General features: G+C 40.6%; 2 protein-coding genes across 2 annotated transcripts in view; both read left to right on the top strand.

Annotated features, from left to right (window-relative positions):
- gstcd (glutathione S-transferase, C-terminal domain containing) overlaps positions 1-8,617 on the top strand; it is a 45,287-nt gene extending 36,670 nt beyond the window's left edge. The window contains exons 9-12 of the mRNA XM_068588882.1: positions 1,991-2,124; positions 4,247-4,277; positions 7,038-7,107; positions 8,327-8,617. Coding sequence (XP_068444983.1) covers positions 1,991-2,124; positions 4,247-4,277; positions 7,038-7,107; positions 8,327-8,517 — 426 coding nt within the window. The 3' untranslated portion in view covers positions 8,518-8,617. The remainder of the gene's footprint in view (positions 1-1,990; positions 2,125-4,246; positions 4,278-7,037; positions 7,108-8,326) is intronic.
- A 4,328-nt stretch (positions 8,618-12,945) lies between these two features.
- The window catches only part of npnta (nephronectin a), a 42,632-nt gene continuing 40,373 nt past the window's right edge, over positions 12,946-15,204 (top strand). The window contains exon 1 of the mRNA XM_068589195.1: positions 12,946-13,410. Coding sequence (XP_068445296.1) covers positions 13,340-13,410 — 71 coding nt within the window. The 5' untranslated portion in view covers positions 12,946-13,339. The remainder of the gene's footprint in view (positions 13,411-15,204) is intronic.

The following is a 15,204-nucleotide window of genomic DNA, read 5'->3' as shown; positions in this document are numbered from 1 at the left end:
AACATTTCTTTAAGTTCTGCTGCTCTTATTGATGATGAACCTGTTTTACTTGAATTGCTCAGTATTAATAAGAGTGATATCTTAATAAACATGGCAAGGACGAAGCTCTCAACACACCTCTCAGTATATAATAGTATTGCAGTGCTGCAGAAGAGTCTGGTGTTGATTAAGGCAAGTTTTAATCGGCTGTATTGCAGGAACTTATTCGGTCTGACAGGAGAAGGAAGTAATTACTTGAATAAGAGTGAATAATGAAACCTCATTATTTCTGTGATGAGATCATTGAGAGGAAGACACAGATAGAAACAGCGTTTCCTCTTAAAAGACTGATTAATCAAATAACAGTTATATAAATGGCCCTTGGTCCTTTTGGATTTTGCATATTGATTTATGATTTATTATTCCTAATTAAATGTTTGTGTGTATGAAATAATTAATATCTATCGGGTTGGTTTTAAATCAGCCTTGTATTTATTTGCACCTTCCAATATCAATTTTTAATTAGTATCCCACATTACACATGGGTCTCGGACATGACTTTATTAATAATGCTGAAACGAACAAAGACAATAGAAAGTATTTGCCAATGATGAAGGAAGGATTGTGAATTGGAAATGCATAATGAATTATCAGAACATATCGAAATGTGTTTTATTTAAGTTTTGTTTGGTTCAGTGGCTTTGTGTTTGTGTTAAATCAAGGCTAGAGGTTGTAAAAAGTAATTAGGATTTACCACAGCATGACTAATGTGCAACATTAAGTAGCTGGGAAAGAGTGATGGTGTTACTTTGTTAATTATTTTTTCTTTAGATGTGTAGGACGTAACATCATGCAATCTCTGATAGTCTCATTCTCCTAATCAGCAGCCTAAAACATGCTGTTGAAAGAACATAGACTTTGCTTTCCCCCGATGCCACGAATAAATGCAGGACGGAAAATTAGGTCTCAAGTAGATGCAGGGCCATGCAGGTAATTGATGTTAATTCCTTTGCTTTTATGTACATGTCCATATAAAGAGTCTCCTTGTATAAATTCATGTTTAAATCAGTGCACATCTTCGCGAAGTGGAATGGCGCACATGAGAAGGCTTGTTTCCGAGTGCAGTTTGTGAAATGACATTTGTACTGCAGTTGTGAGCTGAAGGATCGCTGCAGCTCTCTGACTTCCAGGGAGCGCTTAAGCGTCTCTGAGAAATGTACCCACACCCCCCCCCATTTCAGTGACTTTATGAGTGGGTTTGGACATGTTTAGAGTGTCTAGAGCACATCTTCTCTAATCTTTTGTAGTTGCTGCCAATCTTGGCTCAGCCCTGTCCTGACCGAGTCTCTGTGGCACTGCTGTCAAGGCAACGAGCAGTAGATTCAGACTCCCGGACGCCAAGAGACAACTTCTTGGAAGACGAGAATACAGGTTTTGGGTGGCTGCTTGAGTTGGACAGGGTTAATTTCAGTGTGCCCAAGTCGCTATTGTCCCATCAGACTGTTGCTAAGGCATTTATGTGGACCATAAACCGATAATCTATTTGGCTAATATACGCCTTAGAGGAAATAGTGTACTTTATCACTATACTTTGGAAATGTAACTAATTTCCTTTTATAAAGAATAATATATATGTTTGCATTCATAAATGCAGACAGGCTATAATATTTGGTCTTTTTGTCCCTTTCCGCCCCCTTGTATATTACCACACCATTACTAATGGAGAGCCAGGTGTTCATTACGCGGCACAGTTTACCCACGAAATGGAAATCCTGCTGAGTTGGGCCTCCTAAAGCCTCAATACATTTTATTTGCTTTAAATCCCAAAGTGTTCACCTTTTTGAGAGCAAAATGTATTCAAAAGCAGCAGTAATTATGAAATAATCAATAAAATTGAGCGTACGCTCTCAAGTGCTCTCGCTTTTCGTCTTGCGGTTTTCAAGAAATCCTTTTTTACGGCCTTAATTTATCAAGGAAAATAACACATTTTGTATCATCTTTTTCACTTCAGGTTGCGCTCCATGCATGTGGCGTTGCAACAGACATGGTGATGGAGCATTGCATCCAGGCAGGAGCCGCCTTTGTCGTCAGTCCATGTTGCTACGGCTTCATCCAAAACGCAATCAAGTTCACCTTTCCCAAAAGGTTTGTACCTGCTCACCACACCTCTCATGGTTTCTGCTTTTCCCAAAAAAAAACATGTTGTTTTCTTGTTAGACCCCCGCTACCCACCACTCATGCTTTGCTCCCATTCTCTCTTTGTTTGTTTTTTTCTATCCATTTTCTCTTTTGAGGCTCTCGCTCTCCATCATTTTCACATACGCACACACAATCTATATTTCTTGTCACGACTTTTTGTTCACCTCCTGTCTCTTATCGTCACCCCTGATGGCACAAGGCAGCAGTGTCACATCGCCTTCAATGCAAGATCCACCTCTCACCTTTTCAATTTCACTCCCTGTTGTATCCGCAACAGAATTGAGGGTTCGCTGTGCCGATGCTGTCTTGGATATTAGAGACCGATAGAAAAATTGGTTGGAAGTACAAACATAAAATGCTACTTTTTTTCTTCTTTTTTTAAAAAATATAACTTTATTATATGCAGCGTTACAGAGAATTTACTTAATTTTCTGTTCTGGCGATGATGTTTAAGCAGAGACGAGAGAAACAAAGGACAACAGAGAAGAGGAAGTGAAAGGCTATACTTAAATGATGTTGGTCCTGTTGCTATAGCAGCGCGCTGCTGACTAATAGCTTCAGAATCATTACAAGGTATTATGATGTTAAAACCACTTTGGGATACTGAAGCAAAAAATATTTTTTTGTGGAGGGCTGCTGATTTAAGCAACTAAAGATTGCGATCCCTAGCAAGCTCAAGGGGAGATACACACTGTGATTGCTGTGCTGATTATAGATATGACTTTGGCAGCAAGGCTGCTGGGACCGACTTGGGCCAAGTCTGTTCCAGTCTGGGTCAAAATCATGCAATGCATTGTGGTGACTGATTTCTTTTTCTGATGTAGTTGCTGACGATCAGAAACGCTGCGCAAACAGCAAAATGGATCATGTCTTTAGTGAAGAATTATTAAAATCCAGTTGTCAGCTGTCTCTTTCAGTTCTCTTGGCATTTTTTTTGGCATTATGTCCACGCAAAAAATGCCCACGCCCACCATATGACGATTTTCGCTGATAACACCGTCCCGAACCCTAGTATTGTTGCAGAAGAGTATTTTTTCACTCGAGTTACCTCCAGTAACTAGTTCCACATGCCTGGTCCAGAGCACAATGACCCAGTGAAAGGTGAAAGTGCTTTCTTATACCGAATTTGTCAACACCCAGCAAACACAGCAGCCTCGTGAGATTCAGATACAATTCAGAAACGCCACCGGACAGCGGTATCTGGCAGTGGAATACAAATGAGAAACCTTTTATAAATCGTATGCAGAACGGGTATCATAAAAATCATCTTATTTAGCAGAGGGTGTGTGTCAGTGAAAAAACACTTAATGACAGTGGAATATAAGTTTTTTTTGCCTTTTGTAAGCCTGCACAACGGCAACAGAAAACCTAAAACCAATAGTGACATTGTTCACTCAGAAATAAAACGAACCAAAGCGCCATATCTTCAGCAGCTTTTTGATTTATAATGTTACGGTTTATTTTGCCCCAACTAGCAGTGCAGCATTAGGCCTGTCTGTTACTATGTTCTCGTTGTAACAGGGTTTTTTTTAGGGGCCCTGGGGACCCTCAGTTTACGATGTAAATATTTAAGAGTTTTCACATACTTAGTTTTTTCTTGCCCCACTTTTGCAAACTTGACACTTCACCCCCTCTATAAAATATTAAAGAGTGACAGAAAAAAAACAAACCTTGCAGCTGCTGTAATGGACAACAAGAAGCTGTGTTTCTGGAGGGCAATCGTGCAGTGATGGGCCAACGCACCTGACTGTGTCAATCTTCATCTTGCTACTTTTAGTGTTTCCCCCCAGGTCATGTTCCAGGTACTCATGCGGATATTCTGCAGGTGTCGACATTCCAGGCAGTTCACAGGTTTTTATGAGCTGTGAAACTTAACAGCCCATTTCATTAAGGCCCTCACAGTTTGAGGCGTCTCTCCATGTGACCTGGCTGGCCCCGAAACCCTGACCCTCTTCATGTTGAATTTTAATTAGCTTCAATATCATCTAACGGCGTTTAACCATCCAAAAAAAAACAAAAAAAACCATGACATTAACATACATTCTGTTTTGTTTCACTGTTTTTACAGCAAAAGGTTCCAAGAGATACTGACTCATAAGGTATGTGTTTTAATGTGATTAAATCCGTCTGTTGCATTAAATCATTGGCAAACTGCAAATATCCTGGCCAGAATACTGAATTACAGCAACCGTTTTTACAAGGATTGCATTTCAGGTTCAGTTCACCTTTATGCACATCGAAAGACGGCTTCATGGATAACGACTTACGTTCATGAACTTCTGTTCATTAGAGTCTTCCTTATTCGGTTACCACACGATGAAACAATTCTTTATCTTCTCTAATTGCTTCTTAATTAAGATGCTGCCGCATCAACAGAGGTCATAATGAGAGCGGCATTTTGTTTAAAAGCTATAGTTTCACATACCAGAGAATGAAATTACACAGTGTAAAGTTGAAATTCCACCCAGCAAAGATAGAAGTCAGAAGAGGTTCAGGCGATTGAGTAACAAATTGAGAAGCAGAGACACTAGATTGGGTCGCATTGCTAGCTGTTCAATCCACTATCAAGTTTATGCATCAATTTATTTCTAAGTTCTTAATAACTTCTGTAACTAACTACTGTAGCGCAACTATAGTATGTAAACAAGAAGTCACTGTAGCATCACAACATAACATAACTTCCTAAAAAAATCATATATATATGATTAAACTTCAAGGTCTTTGTAAATGAAGGTATGAAAAATTACATTTCAGTGTGAGAAATTTCTAATCATGCTTACTTATTAAAAAAAGTACGAAAGCTACGAAAAGAAGCTGCCTAACAATTTGTAATTTTTAGGTAATTAATTGTATCTGTGGGTCAAACAAATAGGATGGTCACCGAGGGAACAGTCATTCCTGTACAACGTCAAACCAGAAGCTTAGTTATTTTTTAATTTTGTCATTATGTCATGTGACACTGTTAGTGAATCACATGACATTACGTCCGTGGCTTAAGTTTTCAGGTTTACTGTCAACCTGAACCACGATCTTTTTTCTCACCTTAACAATGTAGTTTTGTTGCCTCAACCTAACCGAGACCATTTCCCAGCGTTACAACATTCATCACGTGCAAACCTTCTGCTTCAAGACACGACACAAAAGGCTGTGTAAATACCTCCATGTAATGTATTAAGTTAGTGACGCTTAAATCTGTGACTTAAACTGCACGCATGTTTTACCAAGGCCAGAATTTGTAATTTGGATGTATGAACAAATCTAAATCATCCCAAAATGACATTTTGATTGGCACAAGTAAGAGTTTATTTATTGCTTTCCTCACCTTTCATTTATTTCATCGGACAGTAAAATATAATTAATTACATGTCGTTGCGCTCGTCCCCGTCTTGGGATCAGAGATCCCCCAGGGAGTTACAGGAAGGAGGCTCGCACCCTCCAGTCTCTCAGCCCCTTATCGCTCAGCACAGACACAGCACTGTACTCTAAGAGGGCCCATCCTGTGATGATGTATGGGACCTGTCAGTGCCCCGGGGGGAATCTGTGCAAAAGTTGCTGTAGGGTCTTGCCATGGCAACCTCAAGAGTTGACTTGTCACAACAACGGGCCACCTCTAACTTTGTTTCCGTTGTGCACTAAAGGAAAACAGATTTTTACAGACGTGGCTTGATAGTCACAGAAGATATAGTATTTCGAAGACACTGGGAAATTGTTCTGCTCTGGTGATAGTTTTGATTATTCTGCTGTTTGTCCGAAAGCCCAGCGAGCAAGGGAAATCACAACTGCCATAATTTCTGTTTGGAATTGGAAAACTAAACATGTCGCCACTCAGCAGGATGAATCTATATTCTTTCTAAACCAGCAGATACATTATCTGCCACTTTAAACCCTAATTCTCTGCCTGCCATTGTGCTTTTGTTTTCAACAACCGTGTTTGGTCTTTTCTATTCATTTGGGCTCAGTGCACAACCCATTTCCTGTAATTCTGCTCCCAAAATCCCAGCCAACACTTACTGATATAAAAGCAGCGTTTCATTGTTTTATAGCAGAACCATAGTTGTCCTTCCTGAACTACAGTAGTTAAACAGAGTGACAGCACATTGACAAATGGTGAATCGCTGGGATAAAGGACTAATGGTGTGAGATATTGGAGCGCAGCGCTAACTTTAAGCACTCGCTCCGTGGCCTTGCATTCAGATTCAAGCCCGCAGAGTGAGGAATTGAATCAGTTAAAGTAGAAGCAGGTTAGAGCGGACAAACCGCTCTCCCGATTCACTTGTCCCATGAACCTGTGAACCATAGTGAGTTACAAACAGAAACTTGTCCTTCGGCTGTAAATAAATAACCTGGTGGAGTTGGCCTTTTTGGACATTTTAAAGCACTGATTTTATTCAAAGAATATTATGAAGAGGTTACCATGAAGATGCTTTTCCTCAGTCCGGTGAAACTGTAAAGAGACACACTAAAGAAAGGTTTCACCTTTGTAGCCTGTTAGCATGCTAACATTTGCTAATTAGCACAAAACACAAACCACAGCTGGGTTACAGAACATAAATAAAAGTAAATCTACAGTTTGATCTGAGATTGGTGCGGCGTGAAAGGTTCGCTTTAATTAACATATCACATATTATTGCCATATATCTAATGTTTGTTGAGATGATTTAGTGTCCACCATAAGTGATGGACTGACTAATATTGCCAACCCCAGAGCCTCTCTGCTAGTGTGGCTAAAAAAGATCTTGTTCGCTGTTTACGAGAGCTAAAAGAAAGATTGTGTTTCTGAGACGTGACGGATGACATCCAGAGCTTTATTTACCTCTGCAATAAACAGTTCCTGTATTCATTATCTGTCTTTGTTTTAGGAACACATGATCCTCTGTCGCTTCGCTGACCAAACTGCTGTCCAGCTCTCTCCCGGGCGCCGACTCATTGGTAATGTTTACAGTCTTCCCCATATGACTGAACACTTACTCAATTTTAGTATTATACTTTTAATCTACAAACACTCGTCTTAGTACGAGCGGATGTTGTGTTTTCTATGATTTCTTTTTTTTTTTTTTAACACTGTGACCTAACTCCAACTGCCCTACTTTTCCAAAAATGTCTAGACTTTTGAGATGTACACAAAATGCTTATGCGGGGATATCTTCAGTGTGCAGAAACGGTTGCCAGATCTGCGTGGTGTGATTCAGAGGGAAGTGTTTTGTCAGACTGAAACCTTCAGGTCTGCGCTGGAGTTTCACTGTACAATGTTTCATTATGCCGAGAACAGTCTTTACCCTGATAGTTATCCAGCTTATCAAAGCTTCTCTCTGGATCCAAGGAGGCTCCCCAATGCCACGTCAGTCTGAAAGCCCTTTCATATGTACCTGACACCACCTGTCACACCGTTTCTGCTTTATAGCAGTTAACAGGACTCAACCCCTCCCACTAACATTTTCTAACCATGTTTGATCCCATCTCTCCAGAGCTTGCCAGCGTGACTGTGACCATCTAGTTGGCATGAAAGACTGAAGCTCACATTTACTGTGTCTGCCACCTGCTATCTAACTGCCTAATACATTTGAAGTCTGTGGAGAGGAAATCCTGAGCGAAAGTGTGAATATCAATGGTTGTAGTTGATGAATAAAGTGGCTACCTTCGGGTATAGGATACACATTCCTAGGAACCAAGAGAACATGAACAAAATAACAGGAATACCGACAATATGCAAACAAATACAGTAGTAATATAATGATACCTGTTGCATACATGTCAGTGTATTACCCAGATATACCCATTGTTATTATCAATCTATTTCCTGTTATTACTGGAGTAAGAACATGTTATTACATAATTATTACCTGTTTATTTCCAAACTGTTATCCCACTATTACCATGTTGTTCTCAAGATGTAATGTAAAACGCCGTCAACATTTTATTTTTTGAATTCTTAAATATCAGTATTGCGTCGGCTTCAATACCCAATATTAGAGGCTTAACTTTTTATGTTCTTGTATTCGTAATGTTTAAGGCTGTTCTTTGTTGCGCAATCATTTTGGATTGCATCTCATTTTGTCCAAAGGTGTAGCAGTATACACCGAAAAAGAAAATCAAGTTTTAATAGTTGGTCCCTTTCTCTAATCAGAACTGGTTTATTTCATCCCTGCAGGTAAACAGTGCATGGGCCTGGTAGACTTGGACCGCTCGTGGGAAGCAGAGACTCATGGCTACTCTGTGCAGGTCATAACTATGGAGCCTGAAAGCTGTTCACCCAAGAACAACATGCTGGTGGGAAGGCTGCCGCACAAGAGTGGACTGGAAGTTGGTGCTAGACAACAGGAAACGCTGGTGCATAATTAGGACTGCAAGAACCGGGGTGGTCAGGATTTGATAAAGTACCCAGCCTCTGTGGCTCCTGGCTGTGTCGTCATGGTGCTGAGAATACAAAATGTTTTTTTTTGTTTTTTTTAAAACCACGCTCAACTTTTTAATTTTTAAAAATATTTTACAAGCAGAAGAAAATAAAGGAGATATTCTCTCATTATTTCTGAACTAGCTCTTCTCAAAATCTCTTTCAGAGTGAAGGTAAAGGCAATAGTGCTATGTTTTTTTTAATGTGATAAACTGAGTGCTGGGAGAATCACTCCTCTCCTTTGTCAAATGCGCTCAATTATTGGAGGCTTGGTTGTAGTAAAAGCTTGAGCCTCTCACCAACTGCTATGTTACGTTTGTCTTTGCCTAAAATGTGTGATCAAGCTGTCAGCGTAAATAGAAGCAGCAGGAATTTCCACATGCTGGTTTGGCAAATAGTTTCTATGCGTCCTTCTGTGATAGAACTGAGTCATCTCCCTCTGTCGCCAGGTATTAACGAAAGGAGAAATTCAGCGGTAAAAAGTAATTTGCACTTAAAGATCAGATGGGGAACTATCATTATCTACCACTCGTGATCGCGATTGTAAAGGACAGACAGAGAGAGAGGGGACTATAGAAAGAGAGGTATTGGATTTAAGCTCATCACATCAGGTACAGTTTAGCGTTTGTCTTCGTTCTACAGAGAAACTGATTATTCCTCATAAAGATTGAATGTGAATATGGTATGCACGCAGTAATGCGTTCAGCAGCAATGAATATTTTATGATGCTGACAAAAAAGGTTAGAGTGCTTGATTACATGCACACTATTCAGGCCCTCGCTGTTGAAAATCACAAAATGTGGTCCTTGTTTTGCGACCTACATGTTTAAGGCGTACTGTAGCCCCTTACACTTTCATTCTTTCAGGTGAAACTGGTCATCGGTTTCAATGAAGAATCCTGTGTTGTCACCTTTGTCAGTGTATTGCAGCCGCTTCAGAAATCGGGGGAGGTAGCCCGAGAGCCCGTTTTCCTGCTCACGCTGAGGGGATGGATGAGAGAGGTGAAGGCTTTTCCAGCGTGGAGCTCATCTGAATTCAGTCAGCAAACTCAATCTATCCTGAGGTGAATGGCCAGACACAGCTCCTTCAAAGGACTGAAATTATTTCAAAAGGAGACGTCGGACTCCCTGTTCGTGTTTGTGGCTCTTCACATTACAGAAATTCATTTATGCACAAAAGAGTAGATAGAGAAGGAAAGGGAGAGTTGGTGGCATTAATGAAAGCTTGCATGGTAGAATAGTGCAGTGGCTTGATTCAACTTAAACACCTCAGGCTGTAAGGTGACTGAACAAGATTCTTTGTTTTGACACAATAGTTAAGATATCTGAACTTATTTTATTGTAAATGCAGAGTGTTTCTTCACTTATGGTCAGCCGTGTGAAGCCATTCCATGAGTACAGATTAGAGCAAATGATACACTGAGCTGGATGCGTTTTAAGATTGCGTATTTACGGATTGACATCAATAGAAAAGTTGATGAGATGTGAGCTGTACCTGAAACTAATTTGTTTTTGTGGAGCAAACAAAGCCTGGAACTGAACAAAACCTGTATGGATGCTAAAGTCATTTTAACAGCGATGAGTCTTTATGTATATTCTTATTATCAGCTTTGAAATAATCATGGATTGACACTTTAACGTCGAATCTTCTTAGCGGACACTTTCCACCATTTATGTACGTTTTCAAAAACTGTTCTGAATTGGACAATTTGTCGCTGCAACAAGCCTGAAATAATGAGGCTTTTATTGTTTCATTAACTTCCGTTATTACGTGTAATTAAAACTCAGTTTGTTGCTCCACATTTGGGGTTGCTCCTGGTTTTGTATGCATTTTCCAATCTGTGTGGCCAGTTGTTATGAGAGGTCCTGATATAAAGGACAAGCCCAGATGCAATGGGTAGGGCCCTCCGATGACTTTTTAATTCTCTTGAATATGTTTTTATATCAACCATTAAACATGCAGAATCACCAAAAGAAATGTGTGTTTTTTTCAGTTGTATATGTTTTCTGGTAAATAACTTTGGGTCAGGAATAACAACAAACCTCTCACATCTGCTGTCACCTTGTTCATCCTTCAATTAGGATTCTCCTTCTAATATTCTATTTTTGCGTTTATTTACTACTGTAGTCTGCTGGAGTATTGTCCAGTGAAGATGTAACTAATGACTCACTTTAAAGGATGAGTTATACCAAAATCACTAAAATACTATTTTCTTTATCCATTTACCCCTGACAGTTTCTAGAATAATCTCAAAAGATATATTATTGTTCAGTGTTTTCATCAAAGCTATAGCACCACAATGACGCTTCATTCTACAAGTCTCAAATAATAATTTTATAATTTCCTTGGACGATTCCTGACTGGATTATAGTTCAAATACTATAGATTATATTTTTCAATTGATGCTCCTTCCAATTGATTAATTCAAATAAATGTGTAATAAGGAGTCCCAGTAGAAAGAATTTAAACTGAATAAGTCTAAGAACAAGCAATAAATCCCCCCCCCCCCCTTCCCACTGTGTCGCTGAGTGCAGAGAGGCGGCGATGCACTCAGCTATGTGATGACTCGTGGCCTCCACCGGCTGAGCGCCTGGTTCAGTAGTAGTGAGTGATAAGACTGCAGTCAGTCAGTGGCTGTATTTAACATAAAATAAAAGGTGTTTTGAGAAAGTGTGAATCACTGCAGCCATGAGGGCGGTTATCAAATAGTATACAGTTTCCTGAAGCAGTTTGCAAGATGTGCTGTGGACAGACAAAGACGCTCACTGAAGCATGCATTCACTGTCACGTTCATGACCGATCTTATTATCATCCGGGCGGAGCAAACACTACTAATGCGGCCTATTGGGAGGTCATATCGCTGATTGTTAAAGTCTCAGCCAACACACTTCATTCAAATATATATATATATATATATAAAAAGGAGACAATCTGGCTTGACTATGCAACCACAAAATATGATGCCGTTTTATTGCAGCAGAATATGAGATTAGCTGTGGACAGAGACAGAGTTGCACACTCCCTCATGGGTGCATGGAAACGTGCGCACACAAGCAGCTGTCTCCTGGCCGAGATGATAAGGTTTGTGTCTTCAAACTTCAGGAAATGAAACTGAAACTTCGCATAACAAAATACCACTTGGGATTAGTGCGAAAATCTGTATGTTTTGTGTTTTGGCTGAACTCCCCCTTTACATTTTCATGCAATCAGTCTTAGTTCTCCCCAATATATCAACGTTATTAGTAATGTGGCAGAACGTGAAGAATCTGAATTACACATAAGTAGTTTTTAAATGTAATAAATCATTATGGAATTCCATTCTTACAGTCCGGCCATGAACATCATGTGATTAATAGTGTAATTATACATAACCGGCATTTCACCGATCACATGCTTCTAGAGGTGTCAACCCTCGGTGCCACGGCCTAGATTTATGATCAAATCGGTGACACGGCGTAACAAGGCACCAGTGCCATGTATCAAACGACGGCCGTGACTGTGAACAACCAGCAGTGGGCTAATCATATCAAACCCTCGTCTCATCCATCTCCTGCTCCATTATACTGGAAATGATGGTGTTTAGTTACCCTGTCACTCAACCTCCCCGCGTTCCTTCCATTGAGTCTTTACAGGAGAAGTATTCTATTGACTGACTCCTTTGAGTCGTGAGGCAGGAGACTGACAACGAACGAGGCACACCTTTAATGATTCTGTTGCCAGGAGATGTGTGTTATGTGTGGAGGGGAAGTAGCTTGATACTTGAACTCCAAGCAGTTTTATATGGCAGTCTGCATGACATTTTCCAAGTATTGTACAAAGTAATGGACAATAACACTTTTTCCCCCTTCTTTTTAATTATTGTTATTTATTTTTGTTTTACCATAAAGCAATTGACAAAGCATCTGACACAAAGCAGAGTCAGACTGTCTGGATCCCTGAGACAAAGGTATCTCAATCAAAACCCACATCACTGAGTGTTTGTATTTACAATAATTGCTGGTTCAACAAAAGTCTATCTATTTCGTTGAAGTACTTTGGAGAGAGAGAGAGAGAGAAAAAAAAACACTCATTTAGTATTTTGTGCTGCTTATCTTTTTGTCCTCTCTAAATTCAACCCCAGTAATTCACACCGCGTTTGTCTTTGCTGTGTGAGCAGCATCTACCTGGGTGGCCGATGCACCTGCGTGCCTCGGCAGGCTGCGCAATTAATTAAGGCATTTGCAAAGCATGCGCGGTGCGCAGCTTCTTCTGGAGGCGCTTCCTCCTGGCGGTGCACGTTACGCGCCCAGTCCCTCGCGTGCGGCTCGGTGCGTGTCCGCTGTGTGTTGTGACCGGTGGCTGGTATTTAAAAAGACGTGGTGTGGCTGCAGTGGGTGCTGTTGCCTGAAGAGCCCAGTGAGTGAACTTGTGAGGAGCTGAGAGAGAGAGAGAGAGAGAGAGAGCGAAAGAGAGAGAGAGAGAGAGAGAGAGAGAGCGAAGCTCTGCGCTCTCTTCCCGGCAGAGTGCATCCCGCTCAACACACACGCACACACAACAAAACACACTCACATGCATCGGGGTCAGAGGACTGGTTTCCACTCCCGCACCTCCTGCATATTGCACATGAGCAGTCTGAAGGACGCCAGCAGATATTTCTTACCTGTGCACCTCCAGCGTGCGTCACGCAAACTCTCCTTCGTCTAATTGTTCCCTCCGCTGTTTCGTTTTCGACCCGGCGATTTTGGATTACGGAGAAAAGCAAGCAGCGTGGGCGCGTAACTCCAGAAAATCATGGATTTATGGATAAAGTTGATGTTGTTGTGCTGCTTCTGCTGTGGGACAAGTGCAGACTTTGACGGCAGGTAAGAGCACGTGATATTATCTGCGGACGCCGATGGGCTTGTGAAATATCAGTGAGTTTAATTGAGAGCCTGCTTCACAGTTCAATCCATGTATAGTCTGTTTCTGCAAAAAAACCGCGCCTTTGGTTAAAAATAGCACTTGCTGGAATGGTTGCAAACTGGAGCATAATTTCAAGATCTCCAAAAGGCGAAGCTCAATTTAGCAGTGAAAACATGCTGCTCATTAAATGATATGGACTCTAATGCACAGTGGGGGAAAAGCCAGCTGATTCGTGGTTTTTGGCGAATCAGCCCTAACTTTTATGATGAAAACAGGAATAATCCAAGCGCATCCGAACCGGCTGGTTTTGCGTCTCGGACCACACGTTATGGCACAAGCCGGGATTTCACGTGCAACAATCACTCCAAGCGGTTCTTGTTTTAGATATCCGGCAGATTATAAAGTGATGTGACAGCACATTGCCCGGTGCTTCATGTTCAAACACGAATGTGATGAAGTATGTGCAGACAGGGGTGTGGAGACGTGCCAGACCCTGAAGAATGCATGTGTCCGAGATTTCGATCTGCCTTTAGTGCATCTGAGTTTCGATAAAAAATGTTTTAATGTTTTTTTTAATGTATGTCTAACTGACCCATACCTGGAAAGAAGTTATTTGAAAAACATCTTTTCAATGTGTTTGTGGAAAAAGCAATCGCAAAAGCATTAATGTTAGTTGGCAGAACGTTTATTTGTAAAGTGTTATTTTACAGTTACAAGAGGTGTGTAAAATTAATACTTTATTCTATCTCATATTGTTTGTCATGTTGAGAGCTCAGGGAAAAATTGGACTCAAGACCATCCAAACAGTGAGAGAGTGACACAAACAGAGAGAGTCCTGCCAAATGTTCTACATAGTGAACAGAATGCAGCCAAGTATTGTACTTTATTTTTTCTTCTCTATCTCTGTGAGACGGGCTCAGGCCCAAAGCAGGTCCTATCTCATGTGGCACTTTTTCAATTGAGCAAACATTTTTTTTAAAGGTTATTAATGATACTTTGAATTGAAATAGTTTGCACGCTTTTCAAAAAGCCTTTTCAGACTGAGTGCCATTCCACCTGCTTGTTGATAGATTTCGACATCTGTTGGTTTATTATAGCCTTTCTTCCTCCTCAGCTCTTTCAATTCCGTTACCTGCTGCTGTGTTCAAAAGTATGTCAAAAGAAGCCATTTGTATATCAAAGGTCTCAGCAAGACGTGTGTAATAGAAAGGAGGAGAGGGCAGAAATGTTATAGACAATTTGAGTTGAGCATTAGCAAGCACATCCAATGTTATTTCTATTTACGACTTCTTTGGTTTTTCGTAATCACCATGGATAATGTTTGTGTGACAAGCCATGGTCTGGTGGCTTTAACGTGTATTTCACGCATTGTCTTTGTGTAATGCTCATTTACTTTAACCTAGCAGCGGCATATTGTACATTATTAACATCCCTGCTGATGGAGTGGCTTGTCACCATGGCCATAATTTGACAATTTTTATGGGTATAAACTTGCCAGGGCCTGAGTCTCTGCCTCAATATTAATTCATTGAGAGAATATCCCCTGAGTCCAGCACAAGCAAAAAAAAAAAGCCATTTATTACCTGCTCGCTCTCACTTATTGCCTTTTTAGAGAGCGTTCCTAACAGGCTTATCCATCTAGTCCTGAAGGGTCCTTCACGGGCATCAATGGCAAGATCATTTTTGTTTTCCCATAACTGCACATAATTACCTGCAAATGAGTTGCGAAAAACATTGTACTGTTGTTGATGCCA

The sequence above is a fragment of the Clinocottus analis genome, unplaced genomic scaffold, assembly GCF_023055335.1.
Source record: "Clinocottus analis isolate CAN_PGR_092001 unplaced genomic scaffold, fCliAna1.0.p SCAF_22, whole genome shotgun sequence".
Lineage (NCBI taxonomy): Eukaryota > Metazoa > Chordata > Actinopteri > Perciformes > Cottidae > Clinocottus > Clinocottus analis.
Note: the sequence above shows the minus strand (reverse complement) of the source record. Positions and strands in the feature narration are given on the sequence as shown.